Here is a 25,790-nt window from a genome sequence, read left to right as displayed (position 1 = left end):
TGTCATTGAGCAGCTGTGTTGTGTGTTTTTAACATTCCTGTGTGTCGACTTCTTCGTTGAGTTTTGGGCCCTGCAGGCTGCAGCCGACAAGACTGAACAGAGATCAGATCCTCCGGAGCTCCATCAGGCTGCGGCATGTTTGACCTGGATGAGTTCACCGCTCACACCTTCACCGCTCACACCTTCACCGCTCACACCTTCACTGCTCACACCTTCACCGCTCACACCTTCACTCCTCACACCTTCACTCCTCACACCTTCACTCCTCACACCTTCACTCCTCACACCTTCACTGCTCACACCTTCACTCCTCACACCTTCACCGCTCACACCTTCACCCCTCACACCTTCACCCCTCACACCTTCACCGCTCACACCTTCACTGCTCACACCTTCACCGCTCACACCTTCACTGCTCACACCTTCACTCCTCACACCTTCATCTCTCACACCTTCACTGCTCACACCTTCACCCCTCACACCTTCACTGCTCACACCTTCACTCCTCACACCTTCACTGCTCACACCTTCACTCCTCACACCTTCACTGCTCACACCTTCACTGCTCACACCTTCACTCCTCACACCTTCACCGCTCACACCTTCACTCCTCACACCTTCACTCCTCACACCTTCACTCCTCACACCTTCACCGCTCACACCTTCACTCCTCACACCTTCACTCCTCACACCTTCACCGCTCACACCTTCACTCCTCACACCTTCACTGCTCACACCTTCACCGCTCACACCTTCACCGCTCACACCTTCACTCCTCACACCTTCACCGCTCACACCTTCACTCCTCACACCTTCACCGCTCACACCTTCACCGCTCACACCTTCACTGCTCACACCTTCATCTCTCACACCTTCACTCCTCACACCTTCACTGCTCACACCTTCACTCCTCACACCTTCATCTCTCACACCTTCACTGCTCACACCTTCACCGCTCACATCTTCACCGCTCACACCTTCACCGCTCACACCTTCACCCCTCACACCTTCACCGCTCACACACTCACTGCTCACACCTCCATCCCTCACACTTTCACCCCTCAAACCTTCACAAATCACTCAAAAATACCCAAACAGATACTTACAAATACACCAGTATGAGTAAAAGTACCCAAACAACAATGTATAAATACACCGCTATGAGTAAAAGTAAGTACTTTTTTTATTTTGGCTTATTTTACAACTTTTTTTTTTAATTTAGGCCCTTATTTTCTTTAACATGTTTGGGCAATTTAAAAAAACTTTTAAAGATTTTTTTTCTTTAAAAGTCGATTTTTTGGCCATTTTAGTTTCTCTTTCCATTTGTTGGGTGATTTTTTGGTGGTTTTTTTTGCTTTTTAATGTTTTGGTTTATTTCCCTTTAAACACATTTCTGGCAATTTTTTAAAGGGAAAATACCGTCTGAACCTGCCGGGTTTGAAAGGCACGTTCTATTTAAATGTAAAAAAAACAAACCCAAAATAATTTATCACAGCCAAAAACTGCAAAACCACAAACTAATGTTTGATTTTCAAACTTTCTGTGCTCCTCAAACACAAATCGAATCCCTAAATTCAAACCTCGTGTTTTTAAAGAGGTTTCTGAAACAGATTTCCTTGACTTCTCAAAAACTTTCAGGGTGTTTTTTAAGCCTGAAAACAGTTTATTTTAAAATTCCAGGTTTTTAATGACCCTGGAAAACAAGAGACTGGAGCTGTGAATAAATGAAGCGGAGTAAAAAGTAGCATCACAGTAAAAATACTGCAGAACTGCACAGGTGTACTGAGGTAGATTTTAGGGAGCGCTGCAGTGACATTTGACCTTTAAAAAACCAGCCGACCTTCATCTGGAAGGCCGCGTCGATCGGCCGCCGCGCAGACAGGAAGAAACAAACAGAGATACAAAGTACAACTCACAAAATAAAAGTCCGGTTTATTGTCAAACAACAAACTTCGCACATACATCAAAACAGGCCGTCATAAAACAAAAAGTCGCTGACAAAAACAAAATAAAAAGGAAAAAGAAAAGAGGCTCTTTTCTTTGGCCTTACCCTCTCATACAAACAGACTAGTTATGGTACAGCTAAAGTACATACATTAAATTTACTGGAATGCTCTGAGTTCAACGGCTTTAAGAGGTTGTCTTTCATGGTTTTTTGTTTTTTTTTTTACTGTTTTTACACGTTTTTTACTAGTTATCTGTTGAGATATCGTAACATGGTCAACCAAGTAAAATCTTTCGTTAAAGAAGCACCGATTTGGTCTGACGAGATCGCTGCCGAGAGAGAAACTGACCCCCCCTCTGAACAATATGTACAAAAATATAAAATGTAAATAAAAATACAAACAAATTCTCCTTTCGTGTTGTTGTTGTTGAAGAGAAGCCGGATTTCTGCGTCGCCGTGGCGGCGGGTTCCTCTACAAAATTTGTTTTGCAGTTTTTCAGGGGAGACCGTGAGAGTGTGTGTGTGTGTGTGTGTGTGTGTGTGTGTTGGTAGATGTTTGTTGAACTCTACTTGCTAATGACCATGTTGTATTTTTTTTATTATTATTTTTTCCTTTAAATCAGTCCTCCCGCCCCTCCACCCGTGACATTTAAAAACAGCCAGAGGTGAAGACTCAGGAAGTGGTTCAGCAGGATGGCGCTGGCGGGAAAAAACCGCATCAATCATCGTCGTCGGTTTTCTGCTTCTTGGTTTCGACGTCGTCCTGAAAATTAAAGAAAAAAAGTTACTTTAGACATCCAGACGCCTTTCCCAAGTTTTTAACCCTTTAAAAATTGGTGTGATTTCTTATTAAAATCAAGGGAAAAAAGAGCTACAGGAAGACGGTAAGAAATGTCACAAAAACAGCACCATTTGTTTGAACAATGCATGAGGAAAAATAATAAATAATATTTTTTATTTATATTTTTTTAATTTTTTTTTCAGTTTCATATTTTTAAATTATTTTCCCAAATAAAAAAAAAAAAAACTAAAATTCTTGGGCTATTTTACCAAATTATTTTTTTTAAAAAAAAGATTTTCAGATAATTTCTTCTGTTGTGTTTTTTACTTTCCCTTTAAAAAATGTTTGCTGCACTTTAATTTTAAGGTTAGTTTTTTCTGGTAATTTTCCTGAGGGTTTTGTAGTATTTTTTTTGACTTTCCTTTAAAATAAATTAATTAATTAAAATAAATAAATTACTCTTAATATATATTTATATTATTGTATTTTACCTTCCCCTTTTAAAATATGTTTGTTTTAATTTTTAAGCAGTTTATCAGGTAATTTCTTTGCTTTTTAACCTTCCTGTTTTGTTTTGTGCTAGATATATTAATATTATATTCTATTGTTAATTTTGGAGTTATTTAAGATTTGCTTTTATATTTAGTAGCTTTCACAAGTAATTTCCTTGTTTCGCTGTCTTTCTTTCTCTACGTTCCTTTTTTAAAAATCTGTCCTCTGATTTTTTGGGTTTTTTTGTATAAACCACTAATTTTTTTAGTTATTTTACAGAATTGCTGTAATTTTTAAATCACTTTATTTGGGTAATTTCCTTGTGTTTTTTGTGTGCTTCGTTTAATTTGCAGGTAATTCGTTTGTACTTTTGACTCATTTCTAGTGAATTTCTGGCTCATTTCTTGCACGCTGCCTTCCTCTGAGGGGTTAAAAGGCGAGATGCTGATTGGTCAGATTCCTGGTGGTGAAGGTCGGTTGTCGCCGCCTCACCTCGTCATCTTCATCGTCTTCCTCAGCCGCCCGTTTTGTGCCGCCCTCGATGTCATCGTCGTCGTCCTCCTCGTCTTCCTCATCACCTGCGAATGACGGACAAGTGTGAGAATTTTTTGAAAAATCTGGGAAATTAAAAATAAAAAGTTAAAAGTAAAAAACCTCCTTTCTACCTTCTCCGTCGTCTTCCTCGTCCTCCTCATCAACCTCCTCGTCGTCTTCCTCGTCTAAGTCGGGCTCGCCGTTCTCCTCTTTCTCCTGGAAACAAAACGAGACGAGTTATGATTTTCCTGCAGACAACAGATTTTATTTCAATCCAAATATCATTATTATTATTATATTTTTTTAAACACACATACTTACTGCTTTTTTTTTCTGAATTTACCCCCCAAAAAAGTGTTGGCATTTGTTTTATTTGATTTTTACTCTGTACATTTTTTGGGTTAATTTCAAGAATTTAATTTACCACCAATTTAACTTTTTAACTGTTTTTTTGTTCTTTTTTCTTTATTTTTTTTAAATTGTAAGATAAACACTTTTTTCATTTAAAAGTGATGAGTTTCATCAGTTCCTTGCAGGAGGAACAGAGCCGCGTACGAGCGAGTTAACGCGACGCTCACCTTCCCGTTGGTGGCGGCATCTTTGCCGTTCTTCTCCTCCGCCAGCTGCTTCTTCAGGTCCTGAAACACACAGAGTTATTAGAAAAAGGCAATCACAAAAACTACACATGCACGCTCAAGTGTTGCACAAGAACATCTCTGGGTTTGCTGCTACCTGTGTTTCCACCTGATGGCCCAGTTAGCTGAGGCCCCAGTGCATGCTGGGAGCCTCTCCCTGTCAGAATGAAGCCTTCCCATTTAAACACCATATTGGTCTCTGCAGATCCTCCCCCATCCTCCTCCTCCTCCTCCTCCCACTCCATCCCTGCTAATGTGTTGTAATATGATACTTTGATGTGGCCCCCGGGGCACTCTGGGTATTGTAGTCTTCCGCGGGCTGCCGTCGCCGCCATATGTCACGAGACACGCCCGGGAGAGGCACTGCAAAACCCAGGATGCACCGCTCCATTTAAAATAACACAGGAGGGCGCAAGAGTAGGGAGGAGGGAGGGGGTGATGGAGGAGGAGGAGGAGGAGGAGGAGGAGAGTGCGGTGCACGCTGCTGCCGCTGGCCGCTCGTTGTAACGGAGGCTGGAGAGGACAATAGAAGACGACACATGGCAGGCGAGAAAGGCGGACAGAAACGCGAAAATACGGCGGCCCGCATACACAAACACACACCGAAAACCACACGCACCGACACACACGTACACACACACGCGCGCACGCACCTTATGGGATTTTTTTGCGCTCCACTTAGACCGGAAAACCGCCCGTCGACTCTATTAATAGCGCTCGTCGTAGTGTAGCAGCTCCGCGTTTTGTCGTCCGTCCACGGCCTATTATCCCGCCGCACGCGCGCATATCTACCGTTATTGATCAATACTTAACATTATCTCACTGCCTCAGCTGTTTAGGAGCACCGTTGGCCGCGCGGACAGGAGACAAATGAGACTGAGCTGCGAGGCTGCGCTCGTTCTCGCTGTGCGTAAAAAGGCGCTTGTGCGTAAAAACGCTCCACAACTATAAATAGTGGCTGAACAGGCACCCCGGATTACAGGATAATTCCTGGCCCCCCAACTTTTTCCCTCCCCACCTCCTCCATATGTTCATTTGTTACAATCACTCAGAATTATTCAGCTCCGCGGCTCGTCGCTGCTGCTGCGGAGACCCGACTCCCCCCGCGGGGACGATTAAAGTTTTACCCGATGTGAGCTAAAGTCCAACTGCACCGAAATGAACATTAAAAAACACAACGACGGACACAGAAGGAGAGAACCCAAAACGCCGATGGACCACAAAGAGGGGAAAACCAGCACCGTCACATCACACCTCCACAACGCACGCACGCGCGCACACACACACACACACACATACACACGCGCGCGCGCACACGGGGAGAGAAGTGGGCTGCATTACAGAAAAAAGAAAGAAAAACTTTCCCCTGAGACATAAACGCGCCCCACAAACAAAAATATTAAAGCAGAAGCGGAAGCGGCGTCTCTCCGCGTGTGGATCGTCCCTCTCCGGTAAAAGGACGCGAAGGAACCCGTTCAGGGAGCAGTAGCGACGGCAGGAATCGGTAAACAAACCGGGTCGCACGGTGCAGCCAGGCCCGCCGGTGCTTTTTTTCCCCCACAAACAAACAAATCGTTGTGAGAGCGCGCCGGAGCGGAGAGATCCGTAAAAGTTGACATTGGAGAGAATTACGCACCGCCTGCTGCCTCCCCGTCCTCCATTCAAACGGAGCGACTCGCCTCCTCCTCCGCTCCTCTGTTAACAAAACCTCCCGGGATGTTGCTCTTAAACCGGGAGCGGGATCTGCTCTTCGAATTAATTGGCTTTGAGCGGAATAAACAGACGCGTCATTTCAGCTAAGAGAAGAAAGGAGCCCGAAAAAAACCTGCGTTGGAGCGCTGTGGATCCGGACCCGCTGTGGATCCGGACCTGCTGTGCGTGTTTGGTGCGCGCAGAATCCGAGCCGCTTGTATAAACAAAGGACCCGCGCGGACTGTTCCTCTCCGGACAATGAGCCGCGGCGCTGGAGACGCAGCTTGTTTCCATGATGCGGCGCGGAGAGCCGCCGCTTCACATCCATCAGTGTTTGGATAAAAAAAAAAAAGACGCACACACCGGCGTCTCTTCACCCCCCTCCGGTGCGTCCCGACTGCTCCGAATAAGCGCGAAGCCCCGATTTTTTTTTTTTTAAACTAGGTTAGAGGCTTTATTCCGCTGAGCAGATTAGCGGGAAGCGGCTCCGGTGAAGGTGTGAGGCGGCTTACCTTGGATGAGATCTCCGATCCGGTCTCAATTTGTGTGTCTGCCATTGTTTTAGGTCAATAAAATAAAGGACGGCTGAAAATGAAAGGTTGAATAAAGTAAATCCCTCTCCTCGGGTCGGTGGTTTGGTCGGTGTGATATTGTGCCAGTGGCGGACGCTGTCGACGGCCGCGCGTTTAATATAGGCTGGTGGGCGGAGCTCAGAGGAGTTTGCCGGATGCTGATTGGCCGGCGGCTCCACAGAGGTGTTCTCTTCGCGCGTTGGAGTGGAACAATGGGTTGAATTTCTAAACCCCGGAGTCCACGCCCCCCTCCTGTCCGCCGCTGCAACCGTCCTTTCTGCACAAAAACAATACCCGCACCGATTAAAGCGCACGAAACGGACTCAGTCTGTAATGTTAGTGCCCACTTTCCAGCACCGGGGAACCGAGAATTTCAATTTTGCACCGAATTACGCACCAAACATGTCGAATAGGAGGCGCTTCGATTGATGTCACGGTTTGATTGATTGATGTTCGTGTGGTCGAGTCAAGCCGCGGCTCCGCGCTCCCGCCCACCGGAGCGACGAGGGAATACACGGTGAGAGAGGCGAAATGTCGACGATGCGCACTCCGATAGTGGATTAAAGCTGCTTAAGGTGCCTTACGAGCGTCAATCACAGAAAATAAAGCTGAAAGAGAGTAAAGGTGCAGCCTGATGGTCGGCCGCCCCTCCCCTCCCGAACCATCTGTGTTTGCGCACATGACGCTTTTTTTTTCTTTTTGTGGTACATAACAGACCATAAATTCATGCGCCAAGGTCGATGCACGATCAATCACACGTATTCTCGGTGTGAATGTGCAGAAAGCGGCCGTGCGGGAGTGTTTTTTGGGGGGTGAGCGGGAGCAGTCTCAGTGCCGGTGGCCTCATTTCCTCCATTGTTAGAGAAAAGCCCCCGCCGCGGAGGAGGGAGGAGAGGCAGTGCGACATAACATGACATGCGATGACACAAAGTGCGAGAAAAACATCATTCTGTGCTCGTGAGCCGACACGCATTCCGCTGAAACACGAGGGCAAACACGGAGGGTCGCTTACCGGGGTTTGCACACTTTTATCTCAACATGAGGAGGACAAAGCGGCGCAACAGCGGCCGCCATTGCGCGCTCTGGATGGGGGGATGGGAGCAGAGTGCGGTCCGGTAACGGGCAGCCCACATTCACATTCTGCTCTGATGACGCACTCGGCCGCTCGGGGCGACTCCGATTGGTCCGTTAAGTGGAATAAACACGGCTTTGGCGCACAGCGAGCGCTGATTGGTCGACGCGCACGTCCGTCAATTCAAACTGGGCTCCGGCGGCGCGCTAAAAACTGCGGCTCCGGATTCGGATCCGGACTGTGTGGCGCATTATTGTAGAGCAGTGACACCCAATGTACGGCTCGCGGGCCAAATCTGGTTCCCAGCTATTTATTGACAATAAAAATAAAGTGATGGACTCTGTGAACAGTTTTTGTCCTTTTAGTCTCCATAAGGTGTCAGAGACATGAAACAGCATCAACATAGAGCTTGTTGATCAAAAAAAGAGCCAGAGGAGGATCCCCCACACCCCCAACAGAGGACACAGATAAGACCCTAATGTCCTAAAATTTGAGAAATAAGCTCAGAAAACAGAAAACACCAGAAATATCTTCAAATCCTTTAGATGTCCTAAAATTCAGGAAATGTCCAAAAATCCTGTATGTGCCTTAAAATCCTCGAAACATTCTTAGATTCCATAAATGTCTAAAATCCAAGTAATGTCCTAAAATACAAGAAATGCCCTAGAATAAAAGGAACATGCTAAAATCCAAGAACAGTCTTAAAATCTCAAAATTGTCCTAAAATTTCAGAATTATCCAAAAAGCAAGACATGTCTTAAACTCCCAGAAACACGCTGAAATCAGAAATGTCCTGAATTCGAGATATGTGCTAAAACCAGAGAAATGTCCTAAAATGCAAGAAATGTTAAAAATCCTAAAAACTTGTAAGAAACTTATAAATGTGTTAAAATCCTTGACATTTCCTAAAATCCTAGAAATGTAGTAGAATCCAAGAATCTGAGAAATGTCCTAAATCGGAGAAATATCCTAAAATTCCAGAAACGTTTATAAAAATCCCAAAGATGCTCTGAAATCTGAGAAATGTCCTAAAGTGTTTATTATTTACTGATGTATTTATATCATATAACAAAATGTCCTCAAAAAAGACACAAAATGACTACAAAGAGACACAAAACAGCTGAAAGAAGATGAAATTGTGTCAGAGACCCAAATGTCTTCAAAAAAGGCACAAAACAACTAAAGCGACACAAAATGACCCAAAGAAGACACTCAAATGTCCTAAATAAGACACAACTTTATGTCAAAGAAGCCCAAAATGTCCTTAAAAAGACACACAATTAGGTTACCACAAAGACACAAAATGATGTCAAAGAGATCCAAATGTCCTAAAAAATATATGAAACTACAAGGAGACGCAAAATAATGTCAGAGACTTAAATGTCCTCAAAAAGACACAAAAAAATGTCACAGAGACACAAAATGACTGCTGCGTGTCCTGTTGTTGGAGACGTGGTGGGGCCCCTTGCATATCTGTTTCCTGTGGCCCATTGTCACGTAAGTTTTTACCTGTTAAAGAACTTATTTGCAGGTTACCTGGCGGGCTAACCGACAGCTGACCGCTCACACAAAGAAACAAACCAAAAAAAGGCTTGAAATATTTTGATTTATATGTAATGAATATACAATACATGAAAGTTCAGCTTTTTAAATGAAATTAGTAGGAATAATGACCTTTTCCAACATATTCTGTGTTTTTTAGATGCACCTGTGAAACAAGAACTTTGTCCCGGAGCCTCACAGAGTCTTAGGAGCTGTGAGACGTTCTGAGTTACAGGCTGCTCACTTCTTTCCGTGGAAAAAAAGAGAAAAAAAAAGTCTGACACAGATCCATCAGCTGGTCTGAGAGTCTGGATGTAAGCTGGGCGGAGCAGTGAGCTGCCCCGGGGCCCCCAGACCCAGAGGGCCCCCCTAAAGCCCCAAGTCACTGTGTGTCAGTTGCTTGTACATAATTTGATTAACTGCAGTTTTGTTTAGGAATTTTCACCCCTGAAGTACAATATCAGCGGAGACAGGTCCGGGATCACTACTTAATCTTGTGGCCCCGTCCTGCAGAGGGGCCCTGTGTCAAAACATAGCTTTAAGACCACAGTTATTTCAGAGATAATTGGGGCCAAAAACTAAATTTGTGCCCCTTAACAGGTTAATGTGGCCATGCTGGGCGGCGTTTGGTACTTCGGTGCCAGAGCCGGCTTTTCATTGGTGGAGAAAATATTTAAATATCAGCTGCCAAAATACTTTCTGTCAACACTGATGTTTATAAACCAGGGACACTCAACCTGCTTTGACTGAGGGACACTTTCGCAAAATGACAGGAGGCCAGGGGCCAGTCGCAGCAGCCCCATGTATGTTTTTAGGATTTCAGGACATTTCCAGGATTTTAGGACATTTCCAGGATTTTAGGACATTCCTAGGATTTTAGGACAATTCTAGGATTGGATGACATTTTTAGAATTTAAAGCAGTTTTTAGGAGTCTAACATGTTTTTAGGAGTTCAGGGCGATTCGAGGATTTTAGAATTTACTAGGATTTTAGGACATTTCTTGGCCTTTAGGACAGCACTAGGACTTAAGGACATTTCGATAATTTTAGGATGTTTCTATGATTTTGGGACATTTCTGGGATTTTTTTGACATTTTTAGAATTTCAGGGCCTTTCAAGGATTTTATGACTTTTTAGGATTTCAGGACATTCAAAGGCCTTTAGGACATTTCTAGGACTTAAGAACATTTCTAGGATTTTATGACATTCCTTAGATTTTAGGATGTTTTGAGGAATTCAGGAAGGTTGTAGGATTTTAGGACATTTCTATGATTTTAGGACATATTTATGATTTTAAGGTAATTTCTAGGATTTTATGACATTTCTAGGATTTTAGGACATCAGTGTCTCAGCTGTGTCCTCTGTCGGGGGTGTGGGGGATCCTCCTCTGGCTCTTTTTTTGATCAACAAGCTCTATAATGATGCTGTTTTATGTCTCTGACACCTTATGGAGACTAAAAGGACAAAAACTATTCACAGTGTTAATCACTTCATTTCTGTTGTGAGTTAGAAAACGGAGGGGGGGCCACTCAGCACCATATCAGGGGCCAGATTTGGTCAGCGGGCTGTAGGTTGAGTATCACCGCCTTTTAATGTTAGTAGATAGAGTGCGCAAACTTAAATAGCGTTTGGCAAGACTTTATGCAGATTTCCAGGCATGACGCTCAAAGAGGTTTGAGTCTCATGACCCCGACTTTAACCAATTGTCCTCACACAGGACAGACAGGAGGACAAACAGAAGGACATATCGACAGAATCACACAATCTGTCATTAGTCCTTTTTACACAAAGATGGCGCTACAGAGTCCCTACAAAGTCCCCTTTTTATGCCTCCTTTGCATTTTAACACAGCACCAAACAATGGTGACATCATGTCGCTGCAGTGTGTGATTTTAGACAGCATGCCAGCATCCAGGAAACAAAAGAGGTGTGGCACGGACCCCAGGGGGTGCGGCAGGATTCAAAGTCAGTTTTTATGTTGGCCAAACACTGTAATGACACCATCACATGATGCCCAAAAACGACTTTTCCTACTGACTTACATGGTTAAAGAGATGTCTGTAAATCAGTGGACACAGTTTTTAACAACCACAATCTCAAAATGATTGATTTCACTGTCAGGTTTAATCCATTCAGTCGAATAACATCTCGTCCTCTGTTCAGAGGGTCAGGAGCTGGTCCTTGCTATTTATGGCCACTGTTCTTCTTTTTTTAATTAGCTGCTAACTGTGGTTAGCTGCTTTTAAAATATCCTGCAGTGGGCCGCGTGCACAACACGCCGCCGAAATGTCACACTAGCGTCGTCCAGCAGACTGTCCCTTTTTACACAGATGTCACTTTGGATCAGGAATTTGATTTAAACTCCTGTCTCTACTTGTTTACTGATGTGCCTGATTTTAAAATAAATAGAAAAAGCACAGTACTAATCACTACAACCTTTTGCAAGGAAAGCATACATTTTCTTTGAAAAAATGAATCTTCTCCAGTCTTTAAATTATACTTAGACTAAATATATATGTGTGTGTGTATATATATGTACTGTATATATATATATATAACAATACATATACATAATATTTATTAATTTACATGACATTTAAATTTTTTTACTTTCTTGTTTTTGTTTGTGTGTTGTTTTTTTATTTTTAATGTGATTGTGAGTTTAGTTGGGAGTATTGGGGTGGAGGGTAGGAATGGGAGGATACGATGGTACTCAGTGTACTGTTATATCTGCATGATTGCCGGCTGGTGTTCCTGATTATTTCACACTCTTCTGAAATAAAAAGCTGAGGAAATAAAAAAAAACGAAAACAAACTTGTGCTGTAATGTGTAATGGTGAGACAGAGATGTTAACGTCGGATGTTTTGGTGTTTGAGCATTCAGGCACTTTTCGGGGGAGTTGCAACAAGGAAGACCATAATAAAGATGTTGTTGAACTGAGATTAAAATGCTACAATCACATTTTATTTCAACATTAAATCAAACATCGCATATTTACGTATTTTACTGATTTTTCATGTTGTTATGCTTTGGTGTTTTTTTTGGTTACGTAAATTTTGCTTTAAATCAATAAATGCTCAATTACTTGATCTGAAAATAACTATTACTCACTGAAGAGATGATCCATTAGACGACAGTGACTGCAGCGAGGTCAATGAAAACACCTGAAAGTCAGAAACAGAGGAGTCAGAATCATCATAAACCTCATTTTGCTCGACCTCAGAAACGCAGGTGCGTTTGAATATTAAAGCACTTCAGCTCAGTGTTGAGTTCATGAATGAGGAGTGTTTAAACTGGAGTTTAAATATTTGGAGCCTGAGCGCCGACACTAATCCAGGTTCAGAGTTAATCCAGGCTGCTGCAGCTCAGCCCGGAGGGAAGACGTTTGGTCTGCATGACTAGACGGCGCTCAGACGAGAGAAGAGACACTTTAAGTTGTCCCGTTCTGTCCCATTGACTGATGTCCAGCTCCTCTCATCACAGCTGAGAGCTCACTGAAGGGAAACCAGTGAGAGAAAACAGACAAAGGAGAGAAAAAGAAGCAGCTGATGAAGTGCTCGAAGAGTCTGAGGAGTCGTGTTACTCCGACATGTTTGAACGTGCTGCAGCGACACAAAAATCACGACCTCATATGGGGACAATAGGCTTCCTTTTAACAGTCATAGTGTGTAATAAAGTATAAAACTGTTTATTTCCATAAAATATTTATAATAAAGTCCAAATGTCCTACAACAAGCACTTCCTAATGAACAAGGCTTGATAATGTTGTTAAAATTGGTCAAACATGTACTCCATATTAAATTACAAATGTTATTAAACAGAAATAAACAAATTTTAACCAGAACATTTTGTCCACTTTTGTGTTAGAATATGATGAATTTTTCAGAGCTAATATTGGCACAAAGTAAAAACAAATACTAAAAAATAACCTTCACTGGTCCAAAGTTTTCTTTGTCATAAGTCAGAGGCAGTCAGGAAAATTTAGAAACAGCGAGCAAATTTTTGAACAAATCTATAATGGAAATCCGCCAACAGTCTCATCTCCTTATGTGATGTGGACACTGTCCCAAGTGATGTGCAACTTGGATTTTTAATACACACAAAAAAGTGATTGACTGGGAAATGAGCTAAGACCCCTCATGTCCTAAAATCTTAAGAACAATCTAAAATCTGAGAAATTTTCTAAAATGATAGAAACATCCTCAAGTGCAGAAATGTCCTAAAAATTACAGAATCGGCCAAAAATCCCAGAGATGGCCCAAAATCCTGGAAATTTCCTAAAATCATAGAAACGCCCTAAAATCCTACAAACGTCCTAAAATCGCAGAAATGCCCTAAAAAATCCTTCAAACGTCCTAAAATCATAGAAACATCTTAAAATCCCAGATATGTCCTAAAATTCTAGAAACATGTATGGGGCTGCTGCCACTGGCCCCTGGCGTCCCCCGATCAAAGCAGGTTTAGTTTTCCTGTTTTACAGAACGAGTAAAACTGACTGACCGACTCTGACATCAGTGTTGGACATCAGTGTTGGACATCAGTGTTGGACATCAGTGTTGGACCTCAGTGACGTTTTTGCGTCTGAATGCGATCAGATCACGGCGTGGTGGGGGCTCATTCATGAACGCGGCGGCACCATCACATGAGCCGTAAACGCACTTTTAAACGTGTCCCTATGACAGAGACAAAGGTTGTCTTCTTCAACTTGTTGTCCTCTTTAATAACAAGCAGCCAATGAGACTCTTCCTCTGTCTGTCTCTTCCTTCACAGGGTCACATGACTCTGCCGTCCCTCTCGCTCGCCCACGGCTTGATTTCACTGTTGATTCACATCACCTCTCTCTCTCTCTCTTTATCGATTAGCCCGACAAGGACATTATGGCTGATGTATGACATTACATGGAGGAGACAGGATGGAGGGCGGAGGACAGAGACATTGCTGATTAGCACCTCGAGGTGTCTCTGTGTGACGTTCCCTTTAGGCCAAATACATCGTGCTGCTTTCACAGTCGTTCTTCAGAGGTCACTCCTTTGAATCCGGGCGTTTTCTCAAATCACTTAACTTTTGAATTTCCCTTATTCTATGTCAAGACTCAGTCATGCCAGCAATCTTAAAACGAAAAAAATCCATTCGCACAGTAAATATGCACATTTCTATTCAGAATAAAGTACTGACCATTAACCCTTTAAAACCTGGAGCAACAGTTTTCCTGTGCTGCATTTTGAACCATTTCACAAGAATTTAAACCTTTAACATTTGTGAAAACTGATTTGACTTAGCCATTAAAACACGGCTAAAAAGGCATGGACTCCTTCAACAAGTTCATGTTGGGACAAAATGTGTCTTCACGCTCGTAAGACAAAGAGTTAAGGAGAGCTAATACAGCTGATTTCTCTTTTCAGGACATCCTGTAAATTAGGGATACTCAACTTGTTTTGCCTGGGAGCCACTTGGAGCCAGGGGCCAGTCGCAGCAGCCCCTACATGTTTGTAGGATTTAAGGACTATTCGGGCACCCAGCACCCATTGGGAGCCAGATTTGGCCCGAGGACCGTAAGTTTAGTATCTCTAGTGTAGACCATTTTTCAAGTTGACAATCGAGGTGTAATATATAATATTTACACGTCATTATGAGTCAGACTGGAGGAGCGCAGTGGTCTGTGGTACTCACAGCCGGCTGAATGTAATCCGGGAACAGGAGTTCAAACATGTAGGTAAACAAACAGGACTGTGGTTCCAGGAGGATTTCCTCTCTGAGTTACAGCTGGAGGATTCAGACGAGCTGCAGGAGACCTGAACTGTCAGCAAGAACAACAGATAAACTGTGTGAGTGTTAGCAGCGTTAAGACGAGCAGCCACGACTATAATGGTTATACATGTAACATATGTAATGTATGTGCTGCACCCAAGTCTCAGACTCAGACACACACACACACACACACACACACTCAGTGTTTTTTAAGGCGCCGCTTTACGAGCCTGTAGCCCGAGGCTCCACATTTACTGCTGGAATTCTGTTTGAAAGAACAAGCTGAGACAGCGAGGGGCTCACAAACCCTGCTGCTCCTCCTCTAATACTACTACTGCTCCTTCAGCAGAGCTCCTCCTCCTCCTCTGACCTGCTCAGGACTCTTCTCCTGGAAAACACTCGGCTGTGTGCACAACCAGCTGCTGCCACCGTGCTGTTGTGCAAGGCACTGACTCTGCAGAGTCCTTGTAAAACCGCTCGACAGGTCTGTCAGCAAACACCACCGCTACAATTCACTCAGCTGCCGAAACAAATACTACCTCTACGACAAAGACTAGTGCTACAAGAATTCAGCAGTGAATGAAGAACCTGCAAGTCATACTTGAGTAAAAGTAAAGATTTCTTAGTAGTAATAATAATAATAATAATAATAATAATAATGAGAGAGAGAGACGAGACTTACTGCGGCTTACCTGGTTAAATACCAGTAAAATAAAAAATATATGTGTGTGTGTGTGTGTGTGTGTGTGTGTGCATGTGAATACATTCAAATGATTTTAAAATACATAAAAAGCCTTTGTATATTTGAAATGTATATTTATATGAATATTAGCATTGGTGGATCTCAGTTTTTCATGTGTGGATTTACATTTCACACACACAGAGTTTGAGACAAACTTTCCATCAGCAGGCAGGTTTCTATTAACCCTCAAATTGCACAAGTTGAAACTGCAAATACAAAATAGGCCAAATGGAAACATATCAATTTAAATAGAAAAAACACAACTCCCGGTTATCGCAACCAAGTTTTTGCACTTACATGAGGTGGTATTTCAGGTGATTCGAGAAAGCCCTATTTTGCAAAACTGCAATGGAAACACTTTTTTCACTTTTATAGTGCATATGATGTGTAACACCAGGTGGCAGTAATGCAACTTTATGGATGCAAACCACTAATAATGCTAAAAGAAGAAGAAAAAGTACAACAAAGTCCCACAACAGCCTAAAAAACATGGCTCAGTATGTGTATACAGAGGAAGAGACCGACATCTTCGTCACTCTGACACGAAACAAAGAAATTAAGGAGATATTGGATCGGCTTTATTCAGTAGCTGCAATAGAAATAAACCTGCCAATGTTTTGGACATCCATCGCCATGGTCACATAACATGGCGAAAGAAGTCGCAGAACATCACTTAATGGAAATGCATGTCATCTTGCAATTTTGTTCTATCGAAATTTCACAAATATTGCTTAAGTTTTGCACAAATCTGTAATAAAAACCCACCTAGTCTCAACAAAAATACATGTGTATCAATCAACTATTTTCAGGTAGCACGTATACTTGTTTACTGAAGATCTTTACTTCCCCAATATGGCGCCCACGCAGATGCATCATGGCCATGGATGTATTATAGAAGTCTGGATACAGCCATAGGGGCGGGGCCTCATTAATTCCTTTGAGAGCTGCTCATTATTGTATGAAGCAGAAAAAGCTCTTTTTTAGGTGCAGAATTGTGTCAAATACCTGGATCTACTGGCCCATAGAGCATGTGTGGTAGAGATAAACGAGAGCCGAGCACAGCCAAGTGTGCCCAAACAGGTAGCTTCCGCTGTCAGCGCGACCAACTTCCAGATAAGCCCCTCGCTAGCTTGAATGGCAGTCTCCTTAGACTTAACTGTTATTGATGGTTTAAATCTAGAAAGTGATAGAAGACATTCCACGGGGTTTTGACGCTCACAAAAAATTACTCAGACATGTCTTTCCTGATGTATGCCAATGGGGAAAAGTCTTTCTGGGCCAGTGTGCGTCACGTGAGACTCGAACCATGTAATTCCACTTTTGGCCACAAATTTGCATCAACGCCTGGCACACTTCCTGGCAACAAACTCAGAGCAACAGCCAATGAGATATCTACGTTTCTAAAATCTGTGAGCTGTACACTATCTACAACAACTTTCAGGTCACAAACAAAAAGAAAAACAAAGCAAAATTGAGACTTAACATTTCCAATCACATACTTTAATTTCTGATTTTTGTTAATGAGCACATCAATGCAAATCAGATAAAGACTCATTTTTTATTGTCTTCCTATTTCTAAAAGTTAGTAGGGAAACTTTTTTTTCCTGATTTTGGTTTACTCATTTTAAAAAAAGAAATCTTTTTTTTTTATTTTTAAATAAAAATAATCTCAGCAAACCAAATACACACATATATACATACACACATGCACAGAATGTTGTTAGCCCTAAGAAGTTGACCACAACATGCGCACACAAAAGCACATACCACACACACACACACACACACACACACACACACAAACAGACTAAAGCCTCCTGCAGACTGTGAGATTTTTGCAACCTTGATGGTTTGATGTGTGCAGGTTGTGCCATGATATCATCCACCGAATCGCAGGCTATGACCTACATCCATCCAGATCCATCCATCCATCCATCCATCCATCCATCCATTTTCTTCCGCTTATCCAGAGTCGGGTCGCAGGGGCAGCAGCCTAAGCAGGGAAGCACAGACTTCCCTCTCCCCGGCCACTTCGTCCAGCTCTTCCTGGGGGACCCAGAGTTGTTCCCAGGTCAGCAGGTCTATCCAGCGTGTCCTGGGTCTTTCCCGGGGCCTCCTACCAGTGGGACATGTCCTGAACTCCTCACCAGGTAGGTGTCTGGGAGGCATCTTAATTAGATACCCAAGCCACCTCATCTGTCTCTTCTCAACGCAGAGGAGCAGCAGCTCTACTCCGAGCCCCTCCCGGGTGACCAAGCTTCTCGGGAAAGGGAAGGGAAGCCCAGCCACCCTACGGAGGAAGCTCATTTCGGCCTCTTGTACCCGCGATCTTGTTCTTTCGATTACTATCCAAAGCTCATGACCATAGGTGAGGGTAGGAACGAAGATCAACTGGTAAATCCAGAGCTTTGCCTTTCGGCTCAGCTCCCTCTTCATCACGACAGATCGGTGCAGAGTCCGCATTACTGCAGACGCTGCACTGATCCACCTGTCAGTCTCTCGCTCCATCTTTCCCTCACTCGTAAACAAGACCCAGAAGTACTTACACTCCTCCACTTGGGGCAGGATCTCATCCCCGATCTGGAGGGGGGCACTCCACCCTTTTCCGGCTGAGAACCATGGCATTGGATTTGGAGGTGTTGATTCTCATGCTGGCCACGTCACACTTGGCTGTGAACCGATCCAGTGAGAGCTGGGGGTCCCGGCCTGATGAAGTCAACAGGACCACATTATCTGCAAAAAGCAGGGACCCAATCCTGAGATCACCAAACTGGATCCCCTCAACACGCTGGCTGTGCCTAGAAATTCTGTCCATAAAAGTTATGAACAGAATCGATGACAAAGGGCAGCCCTGGCGGAGTCCAACCCTCACCGGAAATAAGTCCAACTTACTGACGGCAATACGGACCAAGCTCTGGCACCTGCCATACAGGGAACGGACGGCCCATATCAGGGGGTCTGAAACCCCATATTCCCGGAGAACCCCCCACAGGACTCCCTGAGGGACATGGTCGAATGCCTTCTCCAGGTCCACAAAGCACATGTAGACTGGTTGGGCAATCTCCCATGCACCCTCAAAGACCCTGCCAAGGGTCCAGAGCTGGTCCACAGTTCCATAACCGGGGCGAAAACCGCATTGCTCCTCCTAAATCCGGGGTTCGACTGTCCGGCGGACCCTCCTCTCTAGTACCCCTGAATAGACCTTACCAGAGAGGCTGAGAAGTGTGATCCCCCTGTAGTTGGAACACACCCTCTGGTCCCCCTTCTTAAAAAGAAGGACCACCACCCCAGTCTACCAGTCCAGAGGCACTGTCCCCAATGTCCACGCAATGTTGCAGAGTCGTTTCAACCATGACAGCCCCACAACATCAAGGGCCCTAAGGAACTCCATGCGGACCTCATCCACCCCCGGGGCCCTGCCACCGAGGAGCTTTTTGACCACCTCGGCAACCTCAGCCCCAGAGATGGAAGAGCCCACCCCTGAGTCCCCACGCCCTGCTTCCTCACCGGAAGGCGTGTCGTTGGGATTGAGGAGGTCTTCAAAGTATTCCTTCCACCGATCCACAACGTCCCGAGTCGAGGTCAGCAGCGCCCCGTCCCCACCATAGACAGTGTTGACAGAGCACTGCTTCCCCCTCCTGAGACCCCAGATGGTGGTCCAGAACCTCTTCGAAGCCGTCTGGAAGTCATTCTCCATGGCCTCACCGAACTCCTCCCACACCCAGATTTTCACCTCGATGACCGCCATAGCTGCACTCCGCATGGCCTACCGGTACCTGTCTGCTGCCTTTGGAGTCCCACAGGCCAAGAAGGCCCGACAGGACCCCTTCTTCAGCTTCAGCTTGACGGCATCCCTTACCGCCAGTGTCCACCAATGGGTTCCAGTGTTGCCGCCCCGACAGGCACCTCCCACCTTATGGCCACAGCACTAGTCAGCCACCTCAGCAATGGAGGCACGGAACATGGCCCACTCAGACACAATGTCCCCCGCCTCCCCCAGGACATGGTCCAAGTTCTCCCAGAGGTGGGAATTGGAGCTCCCTCTGACAGGAAACTCTGCCAGACATTCCCAGCAGACCCTCACAATGTGTTTGGGTCTGCCAGGTCTGACCGTCATCCTCCCCCACAATCGGAGCCAACTCACCACCAGGTGAGGAGCCCACCACAGGAGCCTCAGTACTTACCTGGCTAAGAGTCTGTTATAGGTGCTTTCGAGTTTCTTCCCCACCCAGCCTCTCAACACTCACTGCATTCACTGCAGCAGGTGCATTGGACTCTCTGTTGGAGGGTACAAACTCGATATTACCCAGGCTCTTCACACTCACTGTACTCACTGCAGCAAGTGCTTCAGGCTCTGAGGTGGATGGTACAAGCTCAATAGCATCAGAAGCCTTTGTGCTAATCTGACTTAGAGTCTGTTTTGGCTGTTTACGAGCCTCTTCCCCACCCCAGCTTTTAATACTCGCTGCTGTCACTGCAGCCAAGGTGTTAAGGAAATTGAAAGAAACCTCAGGGGTGGCAATTAAATGGATGTCCTCCCCTCCACGGACCGCTGGGTGAACGACAGTCATCCTACTTGTCTAAACGTCCACGCAACCAGTTCCACATCCTGACAAACCAGTTCCTCTTCCTGGGTCTTCTGTTGCTCTCTCTCTGGTTCCTGTTCAGGAGATCCTGGCAAATCTCCGTCCATTCGTTATCCTTACTTTCCAGGACTTTAGCTGCTTCTTCACGTTGGATCTTCATTTCCTGCTCAGTCAACCTCACGACAGACTCGAGCTGGGCAATCCTTGCTCTCTGGCTATTCATCTGCTTGACTTTGTCTTCCATGATTTTCTGAAGCTGGCTAACCTTGAGGCAAAGCACTTTGTCCTCTTTCGTGTTGAAAGGCCCTTTTTGAATAAAGAGGTCTTTTTGCGTATTTGAATGAGCTGAAACCCCACCAAGACTCTCCACACTAGCTGCACTCACTGCAGCAGTTCCTTCAGAGTCTGTGGTGAGGGGTACAAACTTGATATCACCCAGGATCTCCACACTTGCTGCACTCACTGCAGTAGGTGCATCGGACTCTGTGGTGGAAGGAACAAACTTCACACCATCAAGAGCCTTTGTGCTCACCTGACTATGAGTCTGTTTCAGCCATTTATGTCCCTCCTCCAACCTGGTACTGAGATCCATATTGATCGTAGTTGCAATATCCAATCTAGAAGAGAAGTTAAGCTGAGCCTCCTCTAACCGATGACGGAGGTCCTCGTTTTCCTGTGTCATTTGCGCATCCCTAAGACGATACTCCTCAACCTGCTCCAACTGACGACAGAGGTCCTCATTTTCCTGTGTCATTTGCGCAGCCTTAAGACAATACTCCTCAAGCTGCTCCAACTGACGACGGAGGTCCTCGTTTTCCTGTGTCATCTGCGGCTGCTTAAGACGATACTTCTCAAGCTTCTCCAGCTGACGACGGCAGTCCTTGTTTTCCTGTTTAATCTGCTCCTGCTTACGACGAAACTCCTCAAGCTGCACTTTACAGTCCCTGTTCATCTTTTGTGTAAGAGCGATGGTCCTGTCACGCTCTTTCAGTTTGTCTTGAGCCTCACACAGCTGTACTTTCAGAGTTGAGACTTTGTCTGCATAATCCCTGCCAAAGGACGGTATGGTGTCTTTACCTTGGAGCCGATTGAGGACTGCAGCCAGGGTCACAGCATTGCTTTTCAGATGGGGTCTATCTCTGTTGCTGCAATGTATCAGCTTCACCTTCGTGAGTTGTAGTCTTTTAATAACATCAACCTCCCACCTGTTAATATAGGCTTCCAATTGGCCATCCACAGGTCTTGGGTTTGCTAAGGCCATTTTTCGTTGTCCTGTTTGTGGTGTTCTCTGTGTTTTGCCTCAGTAAACAATAGCTGTGTCCCAATTCAGGGTCTGCATCCTTCGGAGGCTGCAGCCTACGCGGCCTTCGGAGGCGACTCCTTCGGAGGCACCTCCGAAGGCTGCATCAACCGTTGTTAATTGGGACAGTCTAGCCTTCGGAGGATTTCCTGGTTGCGTCACCAGATGTTCCCGCCCTTACCCCTACAACAATTTATTCCTGCTGTCGAGGCTCGCCAGAAAGAGAGAGGGGGAGAGGGGGGGAGGGAGGAAGAGAGAGAGAGAGGGGGGTCACTAAAGCAAAGAAATTGTTTTATTTTTAAAATTTACTTTTTATTTAAATTTTGCTGGAGAAGGAGGACAAGTGCCTCTGTCCACGTCGGAAGCTATTTTTTCGCGCAGTAGAGCCTCCGTCAGCGGGCGGAGCTCTCCTCTGCTGCGGTTGGAGCTCTCCTCTGCTGCGGTTGGAGCTCTCCTCTGCTGTGGGCGGAGCTCTCCTCTGTCAGCGGGCGGAGCTCTCTGCTGCTGTGGGCGGAGCTCTCCTCTGCTGCGGGCGGAGCTCTCCTCTGCTGTGGGCGGAGCTCTCCTCTGCTGCGGGCCGCACAGCGGGGCTGCTAGGTGGCTACGTGTTAGCATTACTAACGTCACGTATTATGAATGAAATTATGAGACTTTAATGTCCCTCTAAGTTTAACATATCTGGCGTTTGATTTTCAAATGAGTAAAAACCCACATTAAGTTAAATCAACGCTCCGATCTCCGCTCTGTGCCGCCATTATTTTTGAAGATCGCGGGCGCGCAAGGAATCTTGGGAAATGGAAGGCAGCGAAGGATAGTAGCGATGTGTCCTCCAAACAGAGGGAAAAGGAGGCCGCATTTGTGGGCTGCGAAAGGAGGAGCCTTCGAATTGTGATCAAATGGGACAGCCTTCGCGCAGCGCTGTGACGTAATTGGCCTTCGAATGCAGCCTGCCTGTCAGCTGTGGCACATCTACGGAAATGGTGGCTCGCCATTTTTTTTATTCGTCCTTCCACGTTTGACAGCATGAACAGACGGTAAAAACTGTGTGTTGATGATTATATTGACTCTGTGCCACCTTTTACTGCAGTTTAAAAGTCTCTCTCTGTCAGAGAGATGAGGAAATACAAAGACGTCTGTTTTACTCCAACTTTCCTGCTTCCCTTTCAAAATAAAAGCCCTAGAACAACGTCTCTGCGGGCAGATTCCCATCAGTTGCTGATACATCACATTTTGTTTTGAAACATTTACAGGTGCGTGTTGTCAGCAATGCAGGAGGTGCATGACTTCATAGATGACTGGAATTTGTGCTAATAAATGTGGAATTACAGAACTCACAGCAGCCGGCAGCGACGTTGCAACAACGCTGCATGTGTGAGCACCACAAACAGGAAACATGCTGCAGCTTGGTGTTTTATTATTTTTTTCAGGATTTCTTTAAAGGAAGGTTTTTGGGCCATTTTTAAAGAAAACATGTTTGCTGTTTTTTACTTTAAAATGATTTAAAATTTACTTCTTGGACTTCCTGTGAGACGAACACACAAAAAACCCTATAACCAAATCTGATCTGATCTGATCTGAAATGATGATATTTCATCAAAATCATGTTATGTTATGTTTAATTTAAAATCTGTCCAAAAACAAAGCATTTGCACAAACTAATCAGCAGCCCGACAAGAATGAAAAAAAGAGGTTTTTTTTCAACTTTTAACTTTAAGTTTTGAAATTTAACAAATACTTCATGGCAGAGGGAGGGTTCATGCATTGTCCCCAAGTAACTCAGGAAGGCTCAATAACAGTCCCTAACCTTAACCATCATAACTACATACTTTACCCCAGACCAGGTCCAACTAGGACATTATCAGGATTTTAGGACATTTATCAGATTTTTGGAAATTTTCAGGGTTTTAGTGAATTTCTTTGATTTTAGGACATTTCTAGGATTTTAGGACATTATCAGGATTTTTAGTAAATTTCTTGGATTTCAGGAAGTTTCTAGGATTTTAGAATACTTCTGGGATCATTTTGTCAGTCTGGGAATCGAACCCATGACCATCCAGACCCAAGTTTGTTTCTGCAAACTTTAAAATAATTTGTATCTTCTGAAATAAAAAGCGTGTGTGTGTGTTTTGTGCAAAGCTGAGAAACAGAAATAGAAAGCTGCAGCAGGTGAGGTTTTTTTTTTTTTACTGAGAATCAGCTGATGAGATGGGAACACACACACACACACACACACACACACACACACACACACAGAGTCTGACATGACCCATTTCCCCTCCTATTAAAGCATTACTTGCCTTTGTGTCGGTGCATTAGCATGAAAACAGAGTCGGTGTGAGGACTTTCAGACGGCCTGCAGCTTCTCTCATAACAAAGGAGCTGTTGGGTCCAAACCCTCGCTGGGGGACTGCTGCTGCAGCTGATGACAGCTGGGGGGGCTGGATTCAGGTGATTCCTCCAGGTGATCTTCTTGTCTTCTAAAGAACACAAAAAGAGGTTACACTGTTTAAAATTATTTTTAACACTCCTGTTTCAAAGTGGAAAATACAGGAAAACTTTTAAAAATCAATTTTGGAACATGAAACCACAAACATATGCACACACAAAATTTTCTCTGCTTCTTGTAAGAATTGTTAAAAAATCAAATGTTGGTTTAAGATGTGAATGTAAATTTAAATGTAAATCTAAAGGGTCAATTTGACACTTAACAGCAGAGACCTGTCTGAAATGATCAGTAATAGTACTTAAGTCAAAAATATTGAAAAACAAAGGAATGTGGTGAAACAGATTTGGTGAAACGAGTGTACAACGTAAACTTTTTGAAAATGATTTTTAATGAAACTAGTGAATTCCTATCAGTAAATCATTATCTGTGAGGGGTGAAAAACATGATTACACTAATTATTAATAAAACTGATAATTTTTTTTTTTTTGTTGCTTATTTTCAGGTAAATTTCTTGTAACTTTTTCTTTTTTTGTTAATTTTTGGGCCATGTCATGCTGCCTTTCCATGTTTTTGGAAGAAAACATGCCAAGGCTCTAAAGGATTAAGCAGAAATGAACGAGAAAAAAATATAATTTTCTTACAGTGCACATTATAAATGAAATAATCACAAAAACAAAATCAATTATCAAAATAATAATAATAATGATAATAATAATCTGCAAAAGACCTTAAACATGGACTGTCGGTCATCATTGAGGCTGTTTAAATGCCTTTTTTTCAGATCGTGTTTTTAATTGACTGTAAATGCTATTAACTGTATGAAAACATGTTTATTATTGCTTTTTTTTATTTCTAGTTGTTATACATTATAACTGTTTGTTCTTTTGACAGATTTGATGTATTTTAACTGGTTTGCATATTTGTTATCCGTTTGATCTGACTTATTTTAGACTCGTTTATTGTCGTCTTTGTTCATGTTCTGCATCATTGAAGGTGAGTGTCTCCCAAAACTGATTTCCTGAGTCTTAAATAATGATTTGAATGAATGAATGAATGACTGAATGAATTTCCAGGTTTACATTATAATTTGAATAAGTCCTTTGTGGGCTTCTATACATTTACATGTAAAGGCCAGGGAAAGATTTGAAATGACCACAAAGAGAATCAAGAGAACCACAAACAAATGCAAAACTGCAGAGAGGCACAAATTAACTGCAAAGGGACACACAGTAACCAAAAAAGACAGAAATTAACTGAGAGAGACACAAATTTACTGAAAAAAGACATGCAAAATCACTAGAAAAGACACAAATTAATTGAGAGATACACACATTTACTGAGAAAAATTCAAAAATGAACTGAGACAAATCAACTTAAAGAAAGATGCAACTTACTGCAAAGATTGACAAAATGACCAAAAAGACACAGTTAACTGAGAAAGTCAGAAAATACTCTGAAATAGACACAAATTAACTGAAAGAGACACAAATTAACTGAAAGAGACACAAATTATTGCAGATACATAACATGACTGGAAAAAAGACACAAAATGTCCAAAAAAAGCCTCAAAATTCATTGAAAGAGACACAAAAAGACATTAGAAAATAACAAAAATAACTGCAGACACACAAAATGACAGAAGAGTGACACAAATTAACTGCAAAGACTCACAAAACAATCAAAAAGACACAAAATTTACTAA

At 43.7% G+C, this 25,790-nt stretch overlaps 1 protein-coding gene across 2 annotated transcripts; it reads right to left on the bottom strand.

Annotated features, from left to right (window-relative positions):
* Window positions 1-1,906: 1,906 nt before the first annotated feature.
* Window positions 1,907-6,885, bottom strand: ptmab (prothymosin alpha b). Of its 2 annotated transcripts, XM_088085974.1 has the most exons (5): window positions 6,592-6,885; window positions 4,331-4,390; window positions 3,884-3,968; window positions 3,711-3,796; window positions 1,907-2,708 (listed from the first exon to the last, which is right to left on the bottom strand). In XM_088085974.1, exons 1-5 carry the CDS (start codon window positions 6,634-6,636, stop codon window positions 2,664-2,666), a joined length of 321 nt encoding a protein of 106 aa, XP_087942100.1. In that variant the 5' UTR covers window positions 6,637-6,885; the 3' UTR covers window positions 1,907-2,663. The 2 variants fall into 2 exon arrangements, with proteins under 2 accessions (XP_087942100.1, XP_087942099.1); XM_088085973.1 differs by lacking the exons at window positions 1,907-2,708; window positions 3,711-3,796; window positions 6,592-6,885 and adding an exon at window positions 4,485-6,585 and having other exon boundaries at window positions 3,891-3,968.
* Window positions 6,886-25,790: the final 18,905 nt, after the last annotated feature.

This window comes from Plectropomus leopardus, chromosome 12 (assembly GCF_026936395.1).
Source record: "Plectropomus leopardus strain MGB_pleo_1.0 chromosome 12, ASM2693639v1, whole genome shotgun sequence".
Lineage (NCBI taxonomy): Eukaryota > Metazoa > Chordata > Actinopteri > Perciformes > Serranidae > Plectropomus > Plectropomus leopardus.
Note: the sequence above shows the minus strand (reverse complement) of the source record. Positions and strands in the feature narration are given on the sequence as shown.